The 24,003-nt window shown below is 42.1% G+C and overlaps 1 protein-coding gene across 1 annotated transcript in view; it reads right to left on the reverse strand.

Moving 5' to 3' along the window:
• The window catches only part of LOC137372387 (titin-like), a 425,393-nt gene that overhangs the window by 229,806 nt on the left and 171,584 nt on the right, over positions 1-24,003 (reverse strand). Inside the window, exons 97-112 of the mRNA XM_068036276.1 lie at positions 21,497-21,586; positions 20,178-20,460; positions 19,661-19,844; positions 19,437-19,523; positions 19,056-19,323; positions 18,709-18,969; positions 18,405-18,614; positions 16,902-16,979; positions 16,768-16,798; positions 15,149-15,366; positions 11,083-11,157; positions 10,715-10,780; positions 9,588-9,683; positions 7,688-7,762; positions 4,901-4,975; positions 1,992-2,461 (exon numbers count right to left, since the gene is read on the reverse strand). Coding sequence (XP_067892377.1) covers positions 1,992-2,461; positions 4,901-4,975; positions 7,688-7,762; positions 9,588-9,683; positions 10,715-10,780; positions 11,083-11,157; positions 15,149-15,366; positions 16,768-16,798; positions 16,902-16,979; positions 18,405-18,614; positions 18,709-18,969; positions 19,056-19,323; positions 19,437-19,523; positions 19,661-19,844; positions 20,178-20,460; positions 21,497-21,586 — 2,567 coding nt within the window. The remainder of the gene's footprint in view (positions 1-1,991; positions 2,462-4,900; positions 4,976-7,687; positions 7,763-9,587; positions 9,684-10,714; positions 10,781-11,082; positions 11,158-15,148; positions 15,367-16,767; positions 16,799-16,901; positions 16,980-18,404; positions 18,615-18,708; positions 18,970-19,055; positions 19,324-19,436; positions 19,524-19,660; positions 19,845-20,177; positions 20,461-21,496; positions 21,587-24,003) is intronic.

Genomic DNA, 24,003 nt, shown 5'->3' on the forward strand with positions numbered 1-24,003 from the left:
ATACAGTCGTAAGATAACGTAAAAGATTATAAGATCAATGTTTAAAAGATAGTTTTCAAATTCAAATGACAAAAGTTGATTCCTCCCCCTTATATTTGATGAGGTTCATAATCTCGGAAAACAAAGAAATACAATCACATTCCTAATCTTCCCTTGTGGGTGTGGCAGTCCAGACAGTAATTATGATCTCAATTCCATTCATGAAGAATCATAGGGCTAACTGTAGGCTTGCAGTGACATATTTTAGCTTCACTTTCAATGAGGCAACAAGAAAAAAGGCCAAAGAGCTTTGCATTTATGATTCATCAAAGCAAACAGTTGTTTCATAAGTTTTATCATGGGGTAACCAACAAGCCAAGCTAAAAGCCTACAAGTTTTCAAAGCAAGTCACTGGTGAAGAAATTCAAGGTAAAATTCAAATTGATATAATACTTGTGTTATTAAAATATTATGGTCACAAAATTGGACAGGGCCTGAAAGTGGGCACGGGGATTATTGCTTCTGATGTGTGTACCATCTACAAGATGCACTGCAGCAATGCACCAAGGTTCCTAAGACAGCACCTTCCAAACCAATGACCTCTACCACCTAGAGGAACAAGGGCAGAAGATGTATGGGGACACCACCACTTGCAAGCTCCCCTCCATGCCACATACTATCCTGATTTGGAACTATATGGCCATTCCTTCAATGTCGCTCGGTCAAAATTCTAGAACTCCCTACCTAACAGCACTGTGGGTGTACCTATCTCACATGGACTGCAGCTGTTCAAGAAGGTGGTTCACCACCACCTTCGCAAGGGCAATTAGGGATGGGCAATTAATGCTACCCTAGCCAACGATGCCCACATCCCAGGAACTAATAAAAAAAAGGCAGCAAGCAAACATCGTGCTGCCTGCTAATTTAAATATTTGCAGCATGCAACCAGTGCTAAGCATGCTGTTAAGCGGTTGTATGCTTGAGCAGGGGCTCAAAATCGAGAGGCACCAGCATGAGTTAAAGCTATCCTGCATGACCTAAAGCCAACCTGCACCTCTTAAAGGAAAGGCTGATTGTGGCAGCAACAGGTGCTGGAAGCCATTCTGCAACAGATTCTGACCTTGGAAAGACAGAAAAATGGCACAACGTGGCAGAGAATGGGCTCCAAGACTTTCCAATGCTGTACTGAAGGCCTTGGTGCAGGAGGTGGAGAGGAGCAGATACGTCATCTATCCACAAGGGTCCAGGAGACACTCCAGATAAATTTTGTGAAGGCAGTAGGACCAGATAGCCGTGGTGGTCAATGCTAGGTATCTAGCCTTGAGGACCTGATGCAGGGCTGCAAAATGTTCCATGACCTCGCACAGTGGTCAAGGTCAGTGAATGTATCTTCAAATGCCATATCCTACCAACTGCATCACTAGCCTCTGCCGCAGCTCAATGCACAACCAGCCACTCCCATCACTAACCTACCAACAATCTCTGCCAATCATAGCTCATACCTCACATTCATTGATTCACCTCACCTTCACAGATTTAGCACTGCTGCGAGCCTCACACCCACTGCCAGCTATTCAACCATGACAGTCACATCACCCAAATACGCTGCATCACATGCTCTGACATTCTTTCCTCTCTCTTGCAGGACAAGTGGCACATAACTGCAGGCAGCAGCACCAAACCAATGGGGACAGGCACAGCTACATATCCTCATCCCTACAGAGGAGATGGTGGGCTCCATCACTAGAACACTATGACTGAGGCTGTGACCAGCTGTAGAGCTGAAACCATTGAAGATGACAGTAATTCTCCTTCTCTTCCCCCCAATCTCTTCTGATTTACAAGCTGCACAAGGTGTAAGTATTCACTTCTTGCTTTCCCCTCCTCCTCCCATCATTACAACCCTGCCCTTGTGCCTTTTTCCTCTCAGATACCCTAGAATTGCCACCTGGCCAGGTAGTGATAGATAAGCAAGAGATGAATGAACAGGAAGACAGTGATGAAGAACTCACTTTCAGACGCACAACCACCTGCTCAGATAGTGACACTGCACACACTTTAGAGGATAGCTTAGAGATCTTCACATGGTGAGACACCGGGCACGAGTGCTCTGATGCCAGGATAGAGACAATGGAAGCATGGGTGCCAGCTTGACAGAAGGTGAGATTGTATTCCAGTTCTACTGCAGAGGACTCAGATGAGGATTTCATTGGGCTGTACAGATGAAAGCTGGTGTCTAGGCACAGTGAAATGCTTGGTGCACTGGCAGTCCTGATGGAAAACCTGCGGCCAGTGACAAGGAGCATGGAGGAGTCCAGTACCAATTGGGGAAAGGGCTTTATGCAGAGCTTAGAGTCCACCCTTTCCAGCATGGAAGTGGTGGCCAAATCCATTAGCACACCTACGGATCTATCTGCGATGCAGTGTCTGACGGCCGATGCCTCAGTTTCCATTGCAGCACAAGCAGAAGCCACTCTGAGTGCTGCAGTGGAAGCTCAGATTGAAGTTATGCAGGCTTAGCTTGCTGTCACACATGCTCAGACTGCTGCCATCATAGCTGCAGATACCAGTGTTCAAATGTGCTTCCAAGATATGGCGGAAGTCCAGCAACCTGTCCTCCAACAGATTACAAGGCACTCCCCGGGGAGTGGCAGTGGCTCCAAGGATCACGACTCTCTCTCAGGATGACTATATTCATCCTCCCATCACTGCCACTCTGTCGGTGCCCTTGCTGTTGCCTTTCAGCCAGCCAGCCCAGACTGCTGCATCCAAGTCGAGATGGTGCAGTCTGAAATTTGGGTCTTCTAGGGTTAGAGCTGCTCAAGGGTGTCCTCCAAGGCCTTCTTCTGCTTCCCCCACTGAAAGTCTGCAGCCTTCCACCAGCCATGCTGCAGCCAATGGGGTAGCACTGCTTAGGAGGACTAGAACAGGCAAAGGCACATGAAAGACAGGGACTAAGGGAATGCACCAGGGTGGTTAGTTGATGTTTGTACGCAATATGGCATGATCTGATTTATACATTTGGTTCGGAATGTTTGTTTGTGGTGGCTTTTATTTTTCCATTGTGGCCAAGTGGACACAGTGATGGTAAGTAACAGAGGGAAAGTAAGGTGCGAGGCTGTTGGTGAATGGGGATTTGAGGTTACGTTTACTGCGATTGCAGTTGGATGAATTGATCAGACAACCTAGACAGAAAGGGGCTATGTTGGTTGCCTCCTCCCTTCCTCATCCTCCACAGCTGGTCACCGTATATCTGGTGACCTGGGCTACAATAGTGAAGTGTGTAGCAGACAGCAACCACCACATGCTCTGCTGAGTACTGTCGGTCTCCTCCAGGGCAGTCCAAGCAGTGGAAGCATTATTTAAGCACACCCACAATGGTCTGCTCGATTACATTTTGTGTGACAATATGATTTTTGTTGCATGTGTGCTGCTCACATGTGCATGGGTTATGCACTGGAGTCATGAGCCATGTCATCAGCAGATAGCCCATGTTGTCCAATGGCCACACTCTGGTTTGTCGTGGTGGCTCAAATACAGAAGGTACAGTGGATTGCTACAGAATGAAGGCAACATGACTGCTCCCAGGCATTGACCTGCATAATATGCCGCATATAGCCGCAAACCACCTGGATGTTGAGGCAGCAGAATCCCTGCTGGTTGCGGTGCATCTCAGAGTTGTCCATGTGCACTCAATGTCACCTTATACATGGGGAAGCCTGCAATCCTCGCAAAGCCATGTGCTTGCTCCACCTGCTGCTCTCTGGCAAGACAGTGAAATGCGCTCAACTCCCTTGGAATATAAAACATCAGTGACCTCCCTTATGCAGCAGTGGGTGGCAAACTGGGAGATGTTACAAATATCACTTGCTCCAGCTGAAAGGAGCCAAACTCATAAAGGTCCATGGCCCTGGTCACCATCGCAGCCACTGGCAATGCTGTCCTCGCCCTGCTCTGAGGCTGCAGTTGTGGCTGCAGCAGGTAGTGGATATCAGTGAGGACATCCTTAGTGAAGCAGGAAAGTCTAACACACTGTTCCTCACTGAGGTTTCTCACGTGCTCCTGCTGAAAGCCCTTTTCCCCCACCCCTCCTCCTTCTTCCAACGGCTTGTCTTGCTTCACATTGCCTCTGTTCATTCTCCCGATCATGCTGTAGTCCAAGGGGATGCAAACTACTGCACCCATGTCTGGGAGCAAGTGGTTTGTGCAGAATCCTTGAAGTCAGGAAAAAGTCCTTCAGCACGTGTCACATCACTCCCTGTAGACTTTAGCAACTTTAAATAACTCTGGAAACCCTCAAACCTTTCTATAATTGCAGTACCAGCCAGTAGAAATCAAACAGCAACTAACCTAAAAGTAGTTTCTGATCCCTTTACATAGTGCTGGAGGGAACGGTGTTTCCTGCTGCTTATTTCATGTTCAGCTGTGTGAGCTGAAGAGAGGGTGTTTGCTCCAAAATTGCAACACTTACGTCAAATCAACATTAGATGCATATTGATGTCACGATCTGCCTACTCTACGTACTTCTGGTGGATGGTCTCTGCATATGTGCAAATGCCCTCACCAAAATGGTGTCCAGTGCGGCTTACATCTGGTGTGTGTGCACCACAACACCATTTTGGAGGAAAAATGGCACTTGTAGTGCCAAAAAAACAGGCACTCAGGATCTGAATTCTCAGCCTCTGCTTTTAAATGCTTACCTAAGCATAATGACAGTATCAAAATTAATTCAAGTAGAACAGTAGCACAATACAGTAATAGAATGGCACAAATATACAGCAAACAATGTAAACAACACAGTTTGTAAGATAGGATTAACAAGTAGCAGAGCCTCTAAAAGAGCCTCCAAGATAATGGCAGGATGGATACACTGTTTATCAAAAGAAAAATGCTATTAAAAAACATGTGGCTTCTTTTGTACCTTTTGTTGGAGCAATCTTTTCTTTTTGTGTAACTGGTTTCACTTCTTCAGGAAGAAACTCAGAAACCTCTGGCACTTTAAGGAATTTAATTTTTGGACAGAAAAATCAAAGATGTGCACTTAGAACATTTTAACACAGAAATACACAAAACATTAAACACAAAAGAACCAACTACTACAATGCACAGTCTACCATCTCGTGCCAATCAAACAATAATTTCTCATTTTGCATCATGGTTCTAGTAACATTTTAACACAGAAATACATGAAACATTAAACACAAAAGAACCAACTGATACATTACACAGTGTACTATCTCATGCCAGTCACACAATAACACCTCATTTTGCATCATGGTTCTAGTACACATAAACTTATTATTGCTTTATGAAACCTAGTTAATTAATCATGCAGTTACAAGCCAAATTAATTACACACTAATCGTTTGGATATTTTAAGGTTCAGTTCTCAACTAGCCTAAGTGATTTTAGCTGTAAGCCTTCATATTTTCTATCACTTCGAGCAGCACTGCGAATATGACTTTTCATAGACAGAACTCTATCCTGTATATATCGCCCCAGGTGTTGTCCCCAGAATTACTTTTCAAACAAGCTGGCTTGTAGCATTTCCATGCTATTGAACACCATGTTGATGTTTTTGATTAGACATGTTAGTGACAACTAAACCACCAAGTTGAAAAGCCTGTTCAAAAACATTTCAAATCTCTTTTCAAAACATATGAACATACGAATTAGGAGCAGGAGTAGGCCCCTCAACCCCTCGAGCCTGCTCTGCCATTCAATAAGATCATGGCTGATCTGATTGTAACCTCAACTCCACATTTCCGTCTACCCCTGATAACCTTTCACCCCCTTGCTTATCAAGAATCTATCTACCTCTGCATTAAAAATATTCAAAGACTCTGCTTCCACCGCCTTTTGAGGAAGAGAATTCCAAAGACTCACGACCCTCCGAGAGAAAAAATGTCTCCTCATCTCTGTCTTAAATGGACGACCCCTTATTTTTAAACAGTGACCCCTAGTTCTAGATTCTCCCACAGGAGGAAACATCCTTTCCATATCCACCCTGTCAAGACCCTTCAGAATCTTATATGTTTCAATCAAGTCACCTCTTACTCTTCTAAATTCCAGCGGATACAAGCCTAGCCTGTCCAACTTTACCTCATAAGACAACTCGCCCATTCTAGGTATTAATCTAGCAAACCTACTGAACTGCTTCCAACACATTTACATCCTTCCTTAAATGAGGAGACCAATATTGTACACAGTACTCCAGATGTGGACTCACCAATGCCCTGTATAACTGAAGCATAACCTCCCTACTTTTATATTCAATTCCCTTCACAATAAACAATAACATTCTATTAGCTTTCCTAATTACTTGCTGTACCTGCATACTAACCTTTTGCAATTCATGCACTAAGATACCCAGACCCGTCTGCATTTCAGAGCTCTGCAATCTCTCACCATTTAGATAATATGCTTCATTTTTATTCTTCCTGCCAAAATGGACAATTTCACGCTTTCCCGCATTATACTCCATTTGCCAGATCTTTGCCCACTCACTTAACCCATCTATATCCCTTTGTAGCCTCCTTTTGTCCTCTTCACAACTTACTTTCCTACCTATCTTTGTGCCATCAACAAATTTAGCAACCATACCTTCTTCCAAGTCACTTATATAAATTGTAAAAAATTGAGGCCCCAGCACTGATCCCTGTGGCACATCACTCATTACATCTTGTCAACCAGAAAATGACCCATTTTATGCCCACTCTCTTTTTCTTGTTAGCTAGCCAATCTTCTATTCATGCCAAAATGTTACCCCCTATACCATGAGCTTTTATTTTCCGTAATAACCTTTGATGTGGCACCTTATCAAATGCCTTCTGGAAATCCAAGTACAGTACATCCACCGGTTCCCCTTTATCCACAGCACGTTACTTCTTCAAAGAACTCCAATAAATTGGTTAAACATGATTTCCCTTTTACAAAACCATGTTGACTCTGCCTGATTACCTTGAATTTTTCTAAGTGCCCTGCTATAATGTCTTTAACAATGGTGCATATAGATAATTCTTCAGTATTAAAGGATTTGTTTCAAAATATAGTGTGTAGCATGGTAATGGGGATTCTCAGCCTTGATCTCCACTAGATAAATTTGCTACCTCTGAGGATTTCCTGTTGGCAGTTTCAGGAAGCAAATTGCTAATTAAAAGGCCAATGTCTTTCACTAATTTCTGATTCACTTACTATCACATCTGTATGTTCTCATGTATGTATGTATGCATGTTTCCATTTACTAAATGTTAACTGAGAAGTAACTGTAACATAAAGATAAATAAACCAAACAACCATTATGATTTTATAATTTAAAAGGCTTAAAGTTAAATTGCTTGTTATAATTCCCCTTTCCCTCCAAATATGTTGTAAGTTAAGAGATTCTTACATCATCTCAAATTATGAAGTTGAATTATTTTAGTTGCAAAAACACTAATTATAGTAAACTGACCAAAATGAGAACACACTCATTTCCAGAACTGTAATATTCAATGAAAAGATATATTAGAATTTATAAATAAGTGTTCCTAATTCAATGTGTCCCTCAGTTTAATGGATAAGCAAAATTATAAACTGCAATATATAAAAGAGACCTGAATGCATAAAGACATACACACATACACACAAACAAACAGCATTGGAAGCTAGATCATGTGCTTTCTTTTTAAAGAATCATTTTAAAAGTATGGTATGCATATTTCCATACCTTTTGTTGGTGGAACTATTTCCTTTCTTGAAACAATAACTTGTTTAACCTCCTCAGCAACAGGCTTCTTAGGCACTTTAAAGAACATTTTCATTTTTAGATAAAATACACTGAAGAAAATTAACTTAAAAGTTGTTTAAAAAGTGAAGCAAAACATACGGAACAACAGCATACATTACAAACAATTAGGCCACAAAGCACATGCAAAAATATAAGTGGTAACTGCATAACAATAATCATGAACCTTGTAGTAATGTTTGTATTAGTTGGAAGTCTAATAAAAAATGTACATTCAAAATTTACTATTTATAGTTAAACTACAAATCAAAATGTGTTTGGGGTGGTGAAATGTGAAATCAGCCACACAACACTCTATTTTGTTCAATGCACATCAAACCCTCTGGGCTGTATTTTATATTCCCACAAAAACAATGGCGGCCTACAGAGCTGCTACGATCCTAAGTGTGGTGGCTCATTTAAATAGCTGGGGCAGGCCACCCCCCTACCTCGATGATGTGGAGGGGGCGGGCTGAGCGCATGCGCTGACACCATTTGTAAAGGGCTTTGAGTCCTACCATTAAATTTAAATATTTAATGCCAAAGTGAATGAAAAAAATTAAATATTTATTTTGCCCCTGTCCCACCCCCCATAACAATTAAATTAAATACTTGCCCTCTCCCTCCCCAAAACACCGTGTCCACCTGACCTCCCCCCCAACAAAGTGCATAAATTTTAACCCAAAACCCTTCCCCACCAACCCTTACACCAATGATGTCACTTTGACACCATTTCCCCCAAACCCCCGCACTGACAAACTTACTTCCTCCCCCCTCTCCACCAGTATTACACCTCATTTCGCCAGACCGGGATCCAAATGCTGGGGAGGAAGATTGCACCGGAATGGAAGGCGGTGAGGTAAGTATAATTAATGCATTCATTTTAATTTATCTGAATATGTAAATAGGGGTCCTGTTGCTGAGCAGCAGGAGCACCGCCACGAGGCCTCGCCGCCGCTAGTAATATCGGGCCAGGCCCTCCCGGCATCGGGGTGCGTGGCAGCCCTCTCCCAGAGGCATTTTCAGGCCCCCCGTCATGAACCCTGATGTCGGGGGGTCTGTAAAATTCAGCCCTCTATTGTAGATAGTTGCTGTCAAAATATAATCTCTAGGAATCAAATCTAAAGATTGCATCGGTACTTTGCATCAATTTTCAAAACTAATGATAATGCTGCTGTCCCGGTAGCATTAAACAGAAGTGCAGTTAGAGGTGCTATAACTGAAATGATTGCAGGCTTGGTCTTAGATGATCATGCTGATGGAACTGATTCCACTTGCCCTTGAGTGCTTATGGAAGAGTTAGTGATACAACTTTTTGAAGTCTGTCACTCTAAAATTGGCCTTTATAGCCACTCCAGGCGCTGCTTCACAAACCACTGACCACCTCTAGGCGCTTACCCATTGTCTCTCAAGACAATGAGGCCAAAGAAGAAGAAGAAGAGAGTGATACAACTTTTTGAAGTGATACTTTCTTGGCAATTTATGCCATGTAAAGATTATTAGTTCTGACTGAGATCAAAATCCAAACTTTTTTAGACATTTACAATTCTTAAAAGACACACAATTCAAAAAGGTATAACAAACAAAGGTTTGACAATTTTAAACCTTTCACACAGAACATTAAGAATTATCAGTAACAGTTGTGTACACAGACAATAGCAATTATGAGAACAAAAGCAGCTTTGATCAAGTATATCAAATCTCAAAGATCCCTACAAAAATAAAGAATAAGCTATGGTAAATACAACAAGCTGGCATTTGTGAGAAAACCACAATTAAGACTAACAAGATCCACAGGGCATACATGACGTTTTGTTGTAGACAAACAGCAAGCTCTTTGTACCTTTTTGTGGAACTGCCTCCTGTACAATAGGAATCCGAGGGGGTGCAGCTTGGTCAGGAACTTTTTCAGGTACAGCTTCCCTGGCAACTCCAGACACTTTAAAGACATTATTGTTATTGTAGACCACACCAATTAACAGAAGACATTTATATACATTTAACAAATTGTATTAACAAACATTCTATGCTCTCACATCTACATAGATTCCTGTATTTTACAAGAAAATGCACCTGAGCTGGATATTGGAAAGGCAGCAAGAAAAGAATCAAATAAATATCTTTTCGAGTTCTTACTAATTTTAAATGTTTCCTTCGTGTTCCCAGAATTTAAAATCATGCTGTAAATTGCATGCATATGTCTAGCAACTGGGTTATTAAGTATTTGGAATTCACTCAGTAGGTGAAAAGTATTTAATATTTTTAAAGCTACCATAGTACTGTTGATGTTTCCATCTCTTTCTAGTGCATTTTTATTTTTGGTTGTGTTGTGTACAGAAAAAAGTACAAGGAAAAGTTCAAAGAAAATACAGGAAAAGCTATGCAATATATAGAAAAAGCTTGGGAGCACGACAAAAAATGAGAGACGTTTAAAGGAAATGCCAAACTGTAGCAAATGCTTAACGTATATACTAGTACTACAGAAAATTAGCTTGAGTTTCGAAAACTCACATGCTTACCATTTAAAAAAGGTCTCAGACCAATTAGTTTCAGTACCCAAAATATTAAACTAATTTAAATATATTCAAATTTTAAATTCTTCTGAAAATCTTAAGGGCAATTTGATTTTCTTTCAGGCAACCTTTTGCTAATTTTCTTGGATCTTTACACTAATTACAAAATAGTAAAGTACAATTAATTGACTACAATCAGACTTACACAATTAAACAAAAACTTTCTCTAAAAGATGGGGACCAAAACAAACACACATACAAAGAGACCAAAATTTATGCAACAGTTAAGCAAAAACCAATATACAAAAAGACAGTGAAATATGTTATTAGCATTTTTAGAAGAAAAAGAACACTTACAAGGGAGAGATTATTTAAAGAAAAAAAATCTTTAAGAATAAAATGATAATAGCACATAAAGCACACTTGCTGAAAAACACAAGACTGTTCAGTTTTGTACCTTTTCTTACATAAACTTCCTCTTCAACAAAAACATGTTCGGTAGTCTTCTTCGGAACCTCAGGAACTTTAAAAAACATTTTTATTTTACACCACTATTACTTCAATTACAAAAAAAAATGCATTTAAGAAATCTGAATGAAAGGCTATGATGTGCTGATCCCATTTCAGTGAATTTGACCAATTAAAAAGCAATGAAGTTCACATAAATGTATGCCTTCTCCTAAAAGTGTTGGATAATGTTGGATGCAGTTCCATGAACACAAGTAGCTTTCTGAGATGTCACCCAAATATTCATTCTTCTTCCATAAGCCTAGACAATAAGTAGTAACTAGGTATTTAATCAAGGTAACATAATTTTGTCTGTACCTTTCCAATGCCTGATTTCATCTTCCTCCAAAATCGTGTAAGTAATGTCTTCACTTATCTTGCGTTTTTCAATAACTTCAAAAGATTTATCTTATATTAGTTTGGATTCATGAACAGAGTATATTTCATCTATAACATTTGAGACAAGACAGTATACTTCACAACATGAAACAAGAAATTTCTAAAGTTATTAAAATAATTGCAAATGAAAATACCATTTTGTTCCATTTTTCAATTTGTGCTGACTTTTTTGGCAATATATTTGTTGTAATAGTGAGCTCTGATTTCATGATTGAGGAAATGATTTCATGATTGAGGAAATGATTTCAGGGAACTTGACAGTGAAAGAAAACTAAATTAATATTGATCGAGATACAGGGCTGAGTTTTCCGAGCCCATTGGCGAAGGGCTGGGAGGTGGTTAATTGGCCAGCAGCGGCAATATACTGCCCCGGGTCCCACCGCCTGCTGAAGCGGAGTCACCTCCGCTTTCAGCCCCGACAGCGGAACCTGCCTGTAATCGGCAAAATTCAGCCCACAGATAGTCGATTAATCCAAGAGGTGGGACACCAGTATCGGGGTGCAGGAGATCCTCACCAGAAGGGCACCCATTGGAAACAGGCATTAGGCACCTTGAATATTATAATCAAGGAAAAAAAAGAAAAGTGGGAGAAGGGAAGACAAGTTATAATGAACTTGTATCTTAAATGTTCATTTTAGTTGCAAATAAAGCTACTCTTGACATTTGAGTAATTTTTTTCCCCCTGTAGCACTAGTGTTTGCTTCAGTGAGACAGCGAAATGTTGCTTGCAACCTAGGAAGTTGATTTTAATTTTTTGGCGGTGGTGGAAAGCTACAGTAGCAGATTGGTCACCTGTTATAAATTACCTGATTTTATTTTCCACTCAAGCCAATGGAAAGGAAAATTGTGTGAGATGTATAGGGCTGGATTTTGTTGTCCCGCTGCCAGGAACGGTGGCGGGTGCAGAAAATGGCAGCTGTCCCACGCAGGATCCGCGCTGCCACAATTCTGTGGCGGGCGGCCACTTAGCATATTCATGGAGGCTGCCCCCCCCCCCCAATCATGCGCGGGTGGCATTGGTGACATCATTCACCATGTCACCTGAAGCAGGAACTGGCGCCATTTTTAAATGCAGCCAGCCCCACAGACAGGTCAGCAAAATGCAGAATTGACCCCTTCCCCCTTCCCTACACAAATACTGCAGAGTTGACCCCTTCTCCGCTTCCTTACATAAATACTACAGAGTTGACCCCTTCCCCTCCTTCCGTATACAAATGCTACAGAGTTGACCCCTTCTCCCCTTCCCTACACAAGTACTGCAGAGTTGACCCCTTCTCCCCTTCCCTGCATAAACGCTGCAGAGTTGAGCCCTTCCCCTCCTTCCATATACAAATACTGCAGAGTTGACCCCTTCTCCCCTTCCCGACACAAATACTGCAGAGTTGACCCCTTCTCCTCTTCCCGACACAAATACTGCAGAGTTGACCACTTCTCCTCTTCCCCACACAAATACTGCAGAGTTGAACCCTTCTCCCCTTCCTTACATAAATACTGCAGAGTTGACCCCTTCTCCCCTTCCCTACACAAATACTGCAGAGTTGACCCCTTCTCCCCTTCCCTACACAAATACTGCAGAGTTGACCCCTTCTCCTCTTCCCTACACAAATACTGCAGAGTTGACCCCTTCTCCCCTTCCTTATATAAATACTGCAGAGTTGACCCCTTCTCCCCTTCCTTACATAAATACTGCAGAGTTGACCCCTTCTCCCCTTCCCTACACAAATACTGCAGAGTTGACCCCTTCTCCCCTTCCCTACACAAATACTGCAGAGTTGACCCCTTCTCCCCTTCCCTACATAAATACTGCAGAGTTGACACCTTCCCCTCTTTCCGTATACAAATGCTTCAGAATTGACCCCTTTGCCACCTTGGTGCCGTCAGCTTTCCCTAGACTGGAAAGTGAAGGCGTGTGTGTGCCGCATGTCATGCTGAAGATCAGGAACTTAAGGTCACTGTGGGTTACATTTAAATTAATGCAAACATCTAATTAGTATTTGGAGAGCAGTGTCCCGTCACACACCAACAGAGAGGCCATCACAGAGCTTCCTCACCGCCAGGAAGATAGAGCCCGGCAATCCCGATGTCGGGTTCCATGGAGGGCTACTGCTGTTCCGATTCTCCAGCCCACCCACCGCCATGGAACACGACGTCGAGCTGGGAACAAAATTCAGTCCATAATGGGCAGCCAATCCAATATCTCCAGTTTTCCATCACCCACAGAAGTAAAAGCTACTTTGGGATGCAAGAATAGACACTGCATATATTTCTACCAAAGGCACATATATTATGCAAACAGGTTATTAGTAAAAACATGATGTAAACATTATTATGCATTTTGTTAGAGGAAAACCATGCTTCTTAAAGATACTTGTTCAACTATTCAGGTGTTTTAATGGCACAGGTATAACATGAAGAAATTACATAGCCGAAAGATATTTCAATTATAATAAAAACAGGAAGTGCTGGAAATACTCAGCAGGTCTGGCAGCATCTGTGGAGAGAGGGCTGATTTTATTTTAGTGGCCAATGGGGGCGGGCTCGAGGCAGGTGTGCTGGTTTCCTGGCACCATTCCACCGCTGGACCATTTTCCCAGAACCGGGCTGTGGTGGTGGCAGGGCTACCTGTCTGCAAGCAGCATGTAGCCAATTCATCTTGCTAATGGCTTATTAAGGCCTATCGTCGGAGGCCAATTGGAATATTCCAGTCTAAAGGCGTCGGGGAAAAGTGTAGCTGTCTGGAAGGGCCTCCCAGACCGGGGTGGGGTCAATTCGGGGAAAAACACAGTCATGAGACTGTTTGCCACACAATTCGGGCTTTTAAACCGCATTTGAGCCTGACAGCAGGGTCCTGAAACCGCTGGGGAAAATCAAGCCCTGAGTTTTTGAATGGGTCACCAACTTAAATCCTTGGGCAGGATTTTGAAATGATAGTCCTAGACAAAACGACGGAATCTCTAGCAGGTCAGGAACCCGTTGGAATCTCCAGTGGGTTTTGCCATGGCTCTTTAACTGAGCCATGGTGTTAGCATCCCGTTTCCGGGTTTTCCAACCAATTAGAGAGGGCGGACTAAGGAAGGATTTCTAATTAAAGGGACCCTGGAATGGCTCAAAATGGCTGAACTGGCCATGGATTCCTGAGGCTGCAGTAACCACCGGAATGGAGAGGAGACCTGAGAAGGCTGGCCCCTGGTCTCTCTTATCTGGAGGTCCTGCTGCAGGATCGGAAGAACTGCGGTGAGGAGAGCTCTCCCAAGCATGGCAGGAAGCGGCTAGCCTCTCAAACCAAGCAAGCATGCATGGAAGAGGCCGAGGAAATCAGCAGCAGGAGTGTGGTCCCTCCAATCTGGAGACAGTGCATTAAGAGGATCAAGGATCTCACGTTGCGGGAAAGGTGTGTGGCATAACACTTTCAGTTCCTAAGCCCCAAACTCTGACTTTCACAGCATTCTCCTGCACTCAGAACAACACACCTTGCAGCTCCACTCATTCCTCTCTCTCCAGGCACCTCCTCAAATCCCCATCTGGACAGCCAACATTCTCACTCACCCTCATTCTAATTTCCTCTCGCACCCATGCCTCACAATCATCCTCCACAAAAATTTGTCCTTCCCTCCACTCCACACAATTCATTTCACACACTTAAAACTCTCTGCTTTCTCTCCTTGCAGATGGAGAGTGCACAATTTCGGGAAGAGGCAGAGACCCAGAACGGTGTGGGGGGGGGGGGGGGGAAATGGGTGGGGGAATGAGGGCATCTCTCTAGTAATAGCCACCTTGACAGCCATTGGCAATGCATGCCCACCTGCTCTACTAGAGGGAGGCCTTGTTCTGGGAGATTACAGATGTTAGCAATGCCCTGCCATGAAAGCCTGCATTTCCTGAGACACTCAGACATGTTGGGAGAGGCGATTCATCCCCTCTGCCTTGTGGAGTGGCATGTGGCTGAGGAGAAGGCAGCTGGTGCTGCTGCTGGTGTTGCATCTACTGCTGTTGATTCTGGTGCTGCTGGTGTTGCTTCTGCTGTTGTTGTTTCTGGTGCAGTTGGCGTTGCTTCTTCTGCTCTTCTTGTTCCTCATCAGAAGTGTAAGGTAGAGCTGCATAAGCCGCTCCCATGCTGTGGTGAAGGCTGACAGCAGGGAAGTAGAGCTCATGGTGAGTGAAGTGCAAAACAGGTCAACTGACTTCCAAGAAGTTGGTGAAGACCTGTCAAGCAGCAAAAGCACAAATTTAGAAGTGCTGTGTGCACCAGCCTCTTACCTGGACATGGCTGGAGCTGTTCAGTTTCATTGTTCAAAGCCTTCCCAGCCTGTCAGTTTCACTAAAGAATCACTCTCCGCTGTGCACTCGCCTGGTTGACCTTGGCATGTTGCTGACAACTCAGAAAGTAGGTGTGCTAGCTGTTAAAGCCAGAATGCTTGGCTAAAACAGCAGATAATTACCTATTTGCATATGACACTTACCCGACAGCTGGAAGGGGGTTCCCCACTCACCTATAAAGCCTTCCAGGTGAAACCCATAAGTGGGTGGGATGATGTCAGAATCCTGAACCGACATCAATTTTCCCTACTTGCACCCAAACCTGCCTTCTTTTGGCAGTTAAGATTCTACCCATTAACTGTTTCTCTCTCCACAGATGCTGCCAGACCTGTTGAGTATTTCCCGCATTTTCTGTTTTTATTTCAGATTTCCAGCATCCACAGCATTTTGTTCTTGTATGCTTCAAGATTTTTTTAGAATGCTGGAATATCTATTAACCCTCTCCATAGCTTATTAAAACACAAAGGATAAAAACATGCTACCTATTTCTTCTGTGCTTTCTTCTTCTAAAACATAGAAATGAGGAAAAGATATATAAATAACAAATAATTGCAGCAAATTCAAGAAAGACGCATTTATATAGCTTCCTGAAAAGGTCACTAAGGGAGATTTAGGACATGAAGGAATGTCAAAAATTCAGCTGAGAGATGTGTACATGAATCCAAAATATGGTTATGACAAATAAACAATAATTAATTAAACTTTTGGATTTGGAAAAAGAATCCAAACATTCTCCAATTAAACCAGGACCCCTTTGATAAACATTCCTAAACTAACTGCTCCTTTACCTGTAAGTGATATTTTTTCAACTGAAATCCCAATATCAGGAACATCTAAAGAGTAGAAAAAGAGTGATAATTATTTTCTATTCTTTCATTCTTCCTGAGGGCCCATTGTATTACTATGTTATTGAACAATTTAATGCAAGAAATGAAGTGAAATTTCTAACTAGTATTTTAGATTTTAAAATCTGACCTACATTTTGAAAAAAATTAAACAAGAATATTAACATCATTCACAAACAGTCACGCTAGAGGTAGCTTTTAAATTATTAATCATCAGCTGATCTTGGGTGTGCATATTGTTTTAAAGTTAAAATAAAAAAAGATACAAGCTTGTGTTAAAAATATTTGTAATAAAATATATTTATACAGCCACTGTTCATTTTTGCATAACCAATTTCTGATATTTTAACTGAGAAGATGAAGATAGATAGTTCTGCTTATACTTTATGGTAAAATAAAGGAAAATTTAAGAACTAGAATATGAGATTTTTATACAGATTACGCACCAGGTTTCCTGGGCTGCAAGATGATTTCTGTAAAGAACAGATTAGAGCCAAAATTAATGAGAATCAATAAAATAATAAAGGGTATGTTTTATTTTCATTAGAAAGGTTCATCAATTCCACTTGTACCTACCTTGGCTTGATACATAAAGTTCTGCAGTACTTTTAGCTTCACCTCTTGGCTCAAGTTGAGCAATTACTGAATAAACCCCTGAAAAGTACAATTTTGAACTCTTGAATTTTGCTATATTTTATTTGAAATTAGTAACATATATAATTACTCAGGGCAGAATTGTCAGGACATGTCAAGCTTGGGAACGGAGGCGGATGGGGCCTGGAAATACCGGTGCCAGTTTCCCGATCCCATTCCCAATGCCTGCCATTTTGGCTGAGGAGGGTTCGGGGCTTGGCAGGGTCACCCGCCCACACGAGGCAGGTAGCCAATTAGGCTCATTAAGAACTTCGTTAGGGGCACTGAAAGGAGGCCAACTGGGATTTTCAAGTTGGCCTACAGTTTCCTGATGTAATGGGGGGCAGTTTAACTGCCGGAGGTTGGCACCCAGCAGCAGACCAGGGGGCCAGCACTCCAGGCAGGCCTAGAGGCTTTCCCTGGCTACCTGGCTGTGGGTGCAGCCAAAGGCCACCCTGTAAAGGGACCTCCTTCCGCCCTCACAACCACCAACAGTGGCGGCCTGGCTGCCTTTTCTGTTTTTTCTTTAAATTTTTAAAGAAGTTGGTGAGAGGGTATCTTCTTATTGAAGCATCCTCTCAGTTACTTAATCTTTACTGCAGTCTGCTGCTCTGCTCAAGCTGGAAGGCTTTTGATTGGCTCTCCAGCTTCGAAAACATGCCTGATGCTCTTAATTGGAAAATCACAGGTCAGTGTCTGTTGCCACCTGGGGGCAGCTTCGGGACCCAGTAACAGCCCCGACTTCAGTTTCCTGCCCCCAAAGTGAAAATTTAGCCCATAGTATTTACAACACAGAAACAGGCCAATCAGGCCAAAAGGTCTTTGCCAGTATTTATGCTCCACAAGAGGCTTCTCCCACCCTACTTCATTTCACTCGATAACTATATCCTATCTTCCTCGTGTACTTATTTAGCTTCCCCTTAAATACATCTATGCTATTCGCCTCATCTATTTCTGTGGTCGTGAGTTCCTGAGCAAAGAAGTTTCTCCGGAATTCCTTATGAGATTTATTAGTGGCTATCTTCTATTTACGGCCCCTAGATTTGGACTCCCCCACAAGTGTAACATCTTCTCTTCATCTATTCTATCGGACCCCTTCATATTTTTAAAGGTCTCTATCAGGTCACCTTTCAGCCTTCTCTTTTCTAGAGAAAAGAGCACTATTTCCTTATCCTGATAAGCTGTCAGTTCTGGTATCATCCTCGTAAAATCTTTTTTGTACCTTCTCCACCTCTATCATTTTTTATAATATGGAGACCAGAACTGTGCATGGTACTCTAAGTGTGACCTAACCAAAGTTCTATATATGTTTAACATAACTTCTCTGCTTTTCAATTCAATTCCTCCTGAAATTAACTCAAGTGCCTTGTCTGCAGATAGATAACTGAGATACATAGATAACTACTGTAATAAAAAGAACATGATTAATGGCTATACTAAACAGACCTTCATCTTCTGTTGTGACATTATGGATAGTCATAAAATGTCGCCGCCCATCTCTTCTGAAGCTGTATTTTGAACTTTCTTTCAGCACCACTGTATCTTTAAACCAGGTTACAATGGCATCATCAAAGGACACTTCACATTCAAATACAGCTGACTCATGTTCATTCACCACAATATCCTGGATTGTCTTTGTGAATTCAATTGGTTGAGCTATAACATGCAAGAGCAGAAACAATATGATACTTGTACAAAAACTAATCAGCAAAGTACAACTAGGTTAAGTGTTTTTGATAGAACTACAAACCTTCAACAATTAGATCAGCAGATGTTTCAAGATCTTCATACTTGCAGGTAAATCGGCCTTGATCCTCTGGTTTCAAGTCACTAATAGTGACTTTCTGCAACTTATCCACAACGTCTATGGAATATCTGCCTCGTCCCTCAATCCTGCTACCATTTCTAAACCACTCAGTTTTCAGGTTTGGTAAGGAAAACTGGCAAACCATGATACAAATATGACCTTCCTTACCGGAGAGATTTTCAAGGTGCTGTTCAACTATAGGCTCTGGAGATCAAAAAGCAATGCAAATAAGTTAGATGAGTTAAAAAAAAGAACGGACAATCAGAATTAAGACTACAAATGCTACTTACCGACAACAGTCAGTTTAGCACTAGAAATATGTGGGCCACAGACAATGCGGAAGTTGCCTTGATCTTGCAGTTCACAGTTTTTAATCTTTAAGCGATGAATGTCACCATCAATGCTAATTTCATACTTGTTATTTGATTCTAACTTTTCAGTTCCTTTGTACCAGGAAAGTTTGATTTCAGGATAGTTTATCTTTATCACACATTCAAAAACTGCATCTACATTTGTACGTACAATTTCGTCTTCAATGTCCTTCATTAATTCAATAGGCTGCAGAGACAACAAAAGTTTTTGTAAATATTCATTTCAAACAAAAAATTGTGAAACACTACACTGAAATACAACTTGAGGTCACTATTAATTTATTATAGTGCACATCTTACCTCAACCTTTTCTATTCTTTGCTGGATATACTGGATTAGTTCATTAAACTCCTCCTCTTCAGGACCTCGTTCATGTTCTTCCAACTCCTGAATAAAGCATCAAAGAATTAAAGGCAGTAACAGAAAAGCATAGCATAATAACCATGTAAGATTTTATTCTGCATAAAAACTATAGTATGCCCCACAGCACTAGTGCACAGAGAAATGAACATAAAGTAACTCACCATTCTGTGAGTTTCATCTCCTTTGCTGGCTTTCAGTAGTTCAATGGCTTGAAGAAGACCACGGAAGTCAGTAATTCCATACATGCGGGCATACTTTTCATATTCCTTAGGATCAACATTCTTTAGCAGTTCTATAATGTCAATATCCTTGTCTATTTCTTCTTCCTTTTGCTTGGAAGGTGTTCTTTCAAAATAAATGGCAAATATTAATGCATTATTACTGCATTTAAAATGAAATGTATGTTAAAAAAATGTATAAACTGATGGACCAAAACTAAACTCAGTACAACTGTAAAATTACTTTGTTTCATCACTACATAAAATGGAATAAATGATCAAGAACAAAGCTGCCGAACTAAAAGCATGATTCCATTACATTAAACTTTATAAACATTCACTATTTTTTTCTGGCAAACAGGGGAAATCATCATAAAATGAACACTACTTTTAAATATCATCTGTACACTCATATTATGAATCAGAACTTTATCAAGCTTACCAAATCTAACATACTTACTTCTTCAGTTTAGCTCTGAAGTCTGTTTCAACTATAATTTCTTTCTTCTCCTCGATTTCTAAATTTGCACTGCTTTCAATTTCACCAGATTTGTTAGATGCTACACATCTGTACTGTCCAGAATCAGATTTTACCGTTTCTTTGATTTCCAATTTGGCCTCTTGTCCCTTTTGTTGTATAATAAATCGTCCACCATGGTTTATCTGCCTCCATTTGCCTTTCATCCATTTAACATTTGGAATTGGGTCACCGCCAACCTTTGCAATGAATGTGGCTACACCCTCTAGAATGTAAAATATAATCAAGATCAATGATAACGTCTTTGAAAATTTTATTCTCTTTATTTTTTCCCAACACAGATCGATGTCCTAAATCTTTGCTGCCTTCTTTAATTGGCAAATGGCAATCATGCTTTACTTAATGTATTAGGTGATGTGCTGAAACAACACAGTAATGGAAACCCGTTATGTGTTTATTTCCTTCCTCTAGATCCAGCAAAAGTGATTAAACTGTTTTTCTCAAGAAGCTTGAATGTGAATCTACTTTCAGACTAAAATTCAAACTAACACCTTGAGCAGGACTTCCGGGCCCAGCCGGGGACAGGAATGGAGACAAACGGGGCCTAAAAATACTAGCGCTGGCTGGTATGCCAGTTTCCCGGCCCTGTTCCCGACACTGGGCACTTTTGCCAAGGTGGGAATGGGACTGGCAGGGCTCCCCGCCCCCATGTGGAAGACAGCCAATTAGGCTTGTTAAGTGCCTTGTAAAGCCCTCTTAATGGAGGCCGACGGCGATTTTTCAGTCGGCCTCCAGTTTCTCACATCGGCAGGGGCTAGTTTCGGTGCCTGGAGGTGGGCACCTGGTGACAGGCCGGTGGGGAGGATGGGGTCAGGGGGGCCAGCACTTCAGGCAGGCCTAGTTGAAGCATTCTCTCAATTACATACCACTCATTGCAGGTTGCTGCTCCTTTTAAGCTGGAAGGCCTCTGATTAGCCCTCCAGCTTAGAATGCCCGCCCATTCCCCTTAATTGGACAGGGAACCTGTCTCCATGCCAATTGAGGGGGCACCTCCATCAAAATCCCAATGAATGACTGTTTATCTGATGGCGGATTCAGGACCCAGAAACAGTCTGGACTTCAGTTTCCTGCCACCCGCCTCCCCCGCCGTCGGGAAAATCCAGTCCAAATCTAGCTGACAGTCGATGCTGTAGCTTTGTAATTATTAGATCATTTTTGCTTTGAAATGTTTTGCATCCTGCGGGAATGTTTCTTTTCAACAAACGTTACACACGAGAAGAAATGTTCCACGATGCACTTACTTGCTGTTACTTTTATGCTCTTTGGTTTTTCAATGAAGAAGATCTTGTCCAGCTGTGGTGGAGAAACCACTTTCTTTGCTACAGCTTTTTCTAAAGCAGAACAAGTTAAAAGAATTTCAAATGTCATAGATATGGTATTTCAATGTCAAAATTCTCACAAGCAAAGAGGTTGAACGAACCAATGACCAAACAGTGTACATAAAGAGAAACATCAGTGATTTCTTTTATCATCAAATTTAAAAGCAACAAAAATCATAATGAAGATTTAATATTCTGGAAAAGCATTTCAGGATGCACTTACACTACAAATTTGACCTCACCTCAATGCAGTTTCCACTCTGTGTAATGTAAATCTGGAGATAACTGAACTTTCGCTATGGAGGCAGGAGCCGGGGCTGTTTTTGGGTCAGAAACTTGCCTTCAGTGGGAACTGATTAAAGTTCTGATTTTCACATGGGAAAGCCCTTAATTGGTATGGAGACAGGTTTCCTGACCACTTAGAGCCAGTGGGTGTGGGAACGGAGGTGGGTCAGATGAAGCGTGGACTCATTTAGCTTCCCATGGCAGCCATCACTGAGGCTGCTGGTTGTCCTGAGGAAGAGATCTGCGGCACATCTGTGCCAAAATCTTCCACTGTACCAGAGGGAAGTGAGATATCACAGGAGAGCCGGAGGCCTGGTAACCGGGGCTGGACAGACCCTCACTTCATCAAAGCCGACCTGGATCTAATGTTGGAGGCCATGAGGGAAGTCCTCTAACTGGAGGGTAGCAGGAGGAAGCCACCTCGTTGTTCAGCAGGGGCACCTCTCTGTTCAGCGTCATCTCCATCCACCTCCTCTTTCTCCTCCTCTCTCACCTCCTTCTTCTGTTCTTCCCCCGATGAACTGTCTCCTTTCAGGGACTCAGTGTCCTCAAAATGCACATCTCTCTGGAGGGTCATGCAATGGAGAACGCAGCAGAGCACTGCAATGGCCGAGACCTTGAGGGAGGGTATTGGAGAGCACCACCGGACTGGTCCAGGCACTAGAATCACATCTTCAGAAGCCTGATGGCCTGCTCCCATGTTTGTCCTACTCAGCAGGTGGCATTGCTTGTATCACCTCTGTGCCTCTGTCTGGAATGAGTAGCCATGTCTTCAAGGGATATCCCTTGTCCCTAGGATCCATCCACGCACCTTGGGGGTTGGAATGAAGATCTGAATAGCCTCGACTGCTAGAGGAAGAAGGAGTCATGGCAGCGGCCAGAAAAAGGAGTGCTCATATGGTGGAAACTCTTGCTGTGATCGCCAGTTGGACGTTAATGGATTTCACCGATCGGTTGCTGGGCGCCTTGATGGCCACATGGGTGCAATCAACGATGCCCTGCAACTGGTGGAATCCAGTGATGGAGGCGGAACCCTTACCCTCTGTCCTTGCAAGGCCTTGTCTGTTGTCAAATGAATGTGCGGTCCATCTCTGGCAAAAAGGGTGCAGTGACCAGCGAGATGCAATGGTCATAGAGTCATAGAGTTATACAGCACAGAAACAAGCCCTTTGGCCCATGGTGTCCAACCGGGCTTTTGTTTCTGCCAGGCTTTGAATGGACTTATAGTTATTGTGGGATATCGTCAGCAAGATATCTGCTTCTCTGCAGCTTATAACATTTGAGCAACTCTAGGGGTTCCTCTAATCACTTCTAAGGGCCTATGAAAGGCAATCTACATTTGAGATTGGGGAGTTGAAAGTGGATATTAATGCATCAGTTTACATATCTGAAGCCTGCCTCCAATCATACAAAATGGATGAATTATAAATACTAAATCTGTGAAAAAATTCCAATAGAACATCTGAATTGACAAAGTACAAGTAGCTTTCATCTCTTTATCCAGCTATGGGTGTTATGGGGTGACCATATTGCAGGACATGGTTCTTCAATGTTGGGTTGTTGAGTAGTAATATGAGTCTTCGAACTTGTAGACAACTGAGATGCATTTGTGGTCTCTCGTCTGCCTCTGGGAATTTTGAAGTGTGCTTAATGAATTAATTGCTTGATTGGTCGGACCTCTGGCAGGCATTTTTCGAAAGAGTTGAGGTAGGACATTCACACTGACTGTCTCTTCCTTTTCAAAGAGTAACAGGCTCCTCCATATGTTTAGATAAGTGTGTTTCCTTTGGGTGCACAGTAAAATTTCTATTGTACACGGTTGAAAATGGATATCGTTGCCTCAATTTAGATAACCAATACCTATCTCCAACCGTGCAAAAGATGTACATTATAAATAATAAATCTGAGAAAGCTGAAATTCACCTTGTATTGCCATATCCAATATGCAACCATGTTTACAAAGCATTTCAGCAAGTCTACTGGTGCAAAATTTATGCTGAATATCTTCTTGTCTTTACATATTTACAATTCCAGTATTCGTCTGTGTCTTTTCAGAACTGGCACAGATTCACTTGTAATATCTCACCCATGTGGGTTTTTTGACAAATATGCATAGCAAGCAATAACAATTCAGAGCAGATACT

This window comes from Heterodontus francisci, chromosome 7, assembly GCF_036365525.1.
Source record: "Heterodontus francisci isolate sHetFra1 chromosome 7, sHetFra1.hap1, whole genome shotgun sequence".
Classification (NCBI taxonomy): Eukaryota; Metazoa; Chordata; class Chondrichthyes; order Heterodontiformes; family Heterodontidae; genus Heterodontus; species Heterodontus francisci.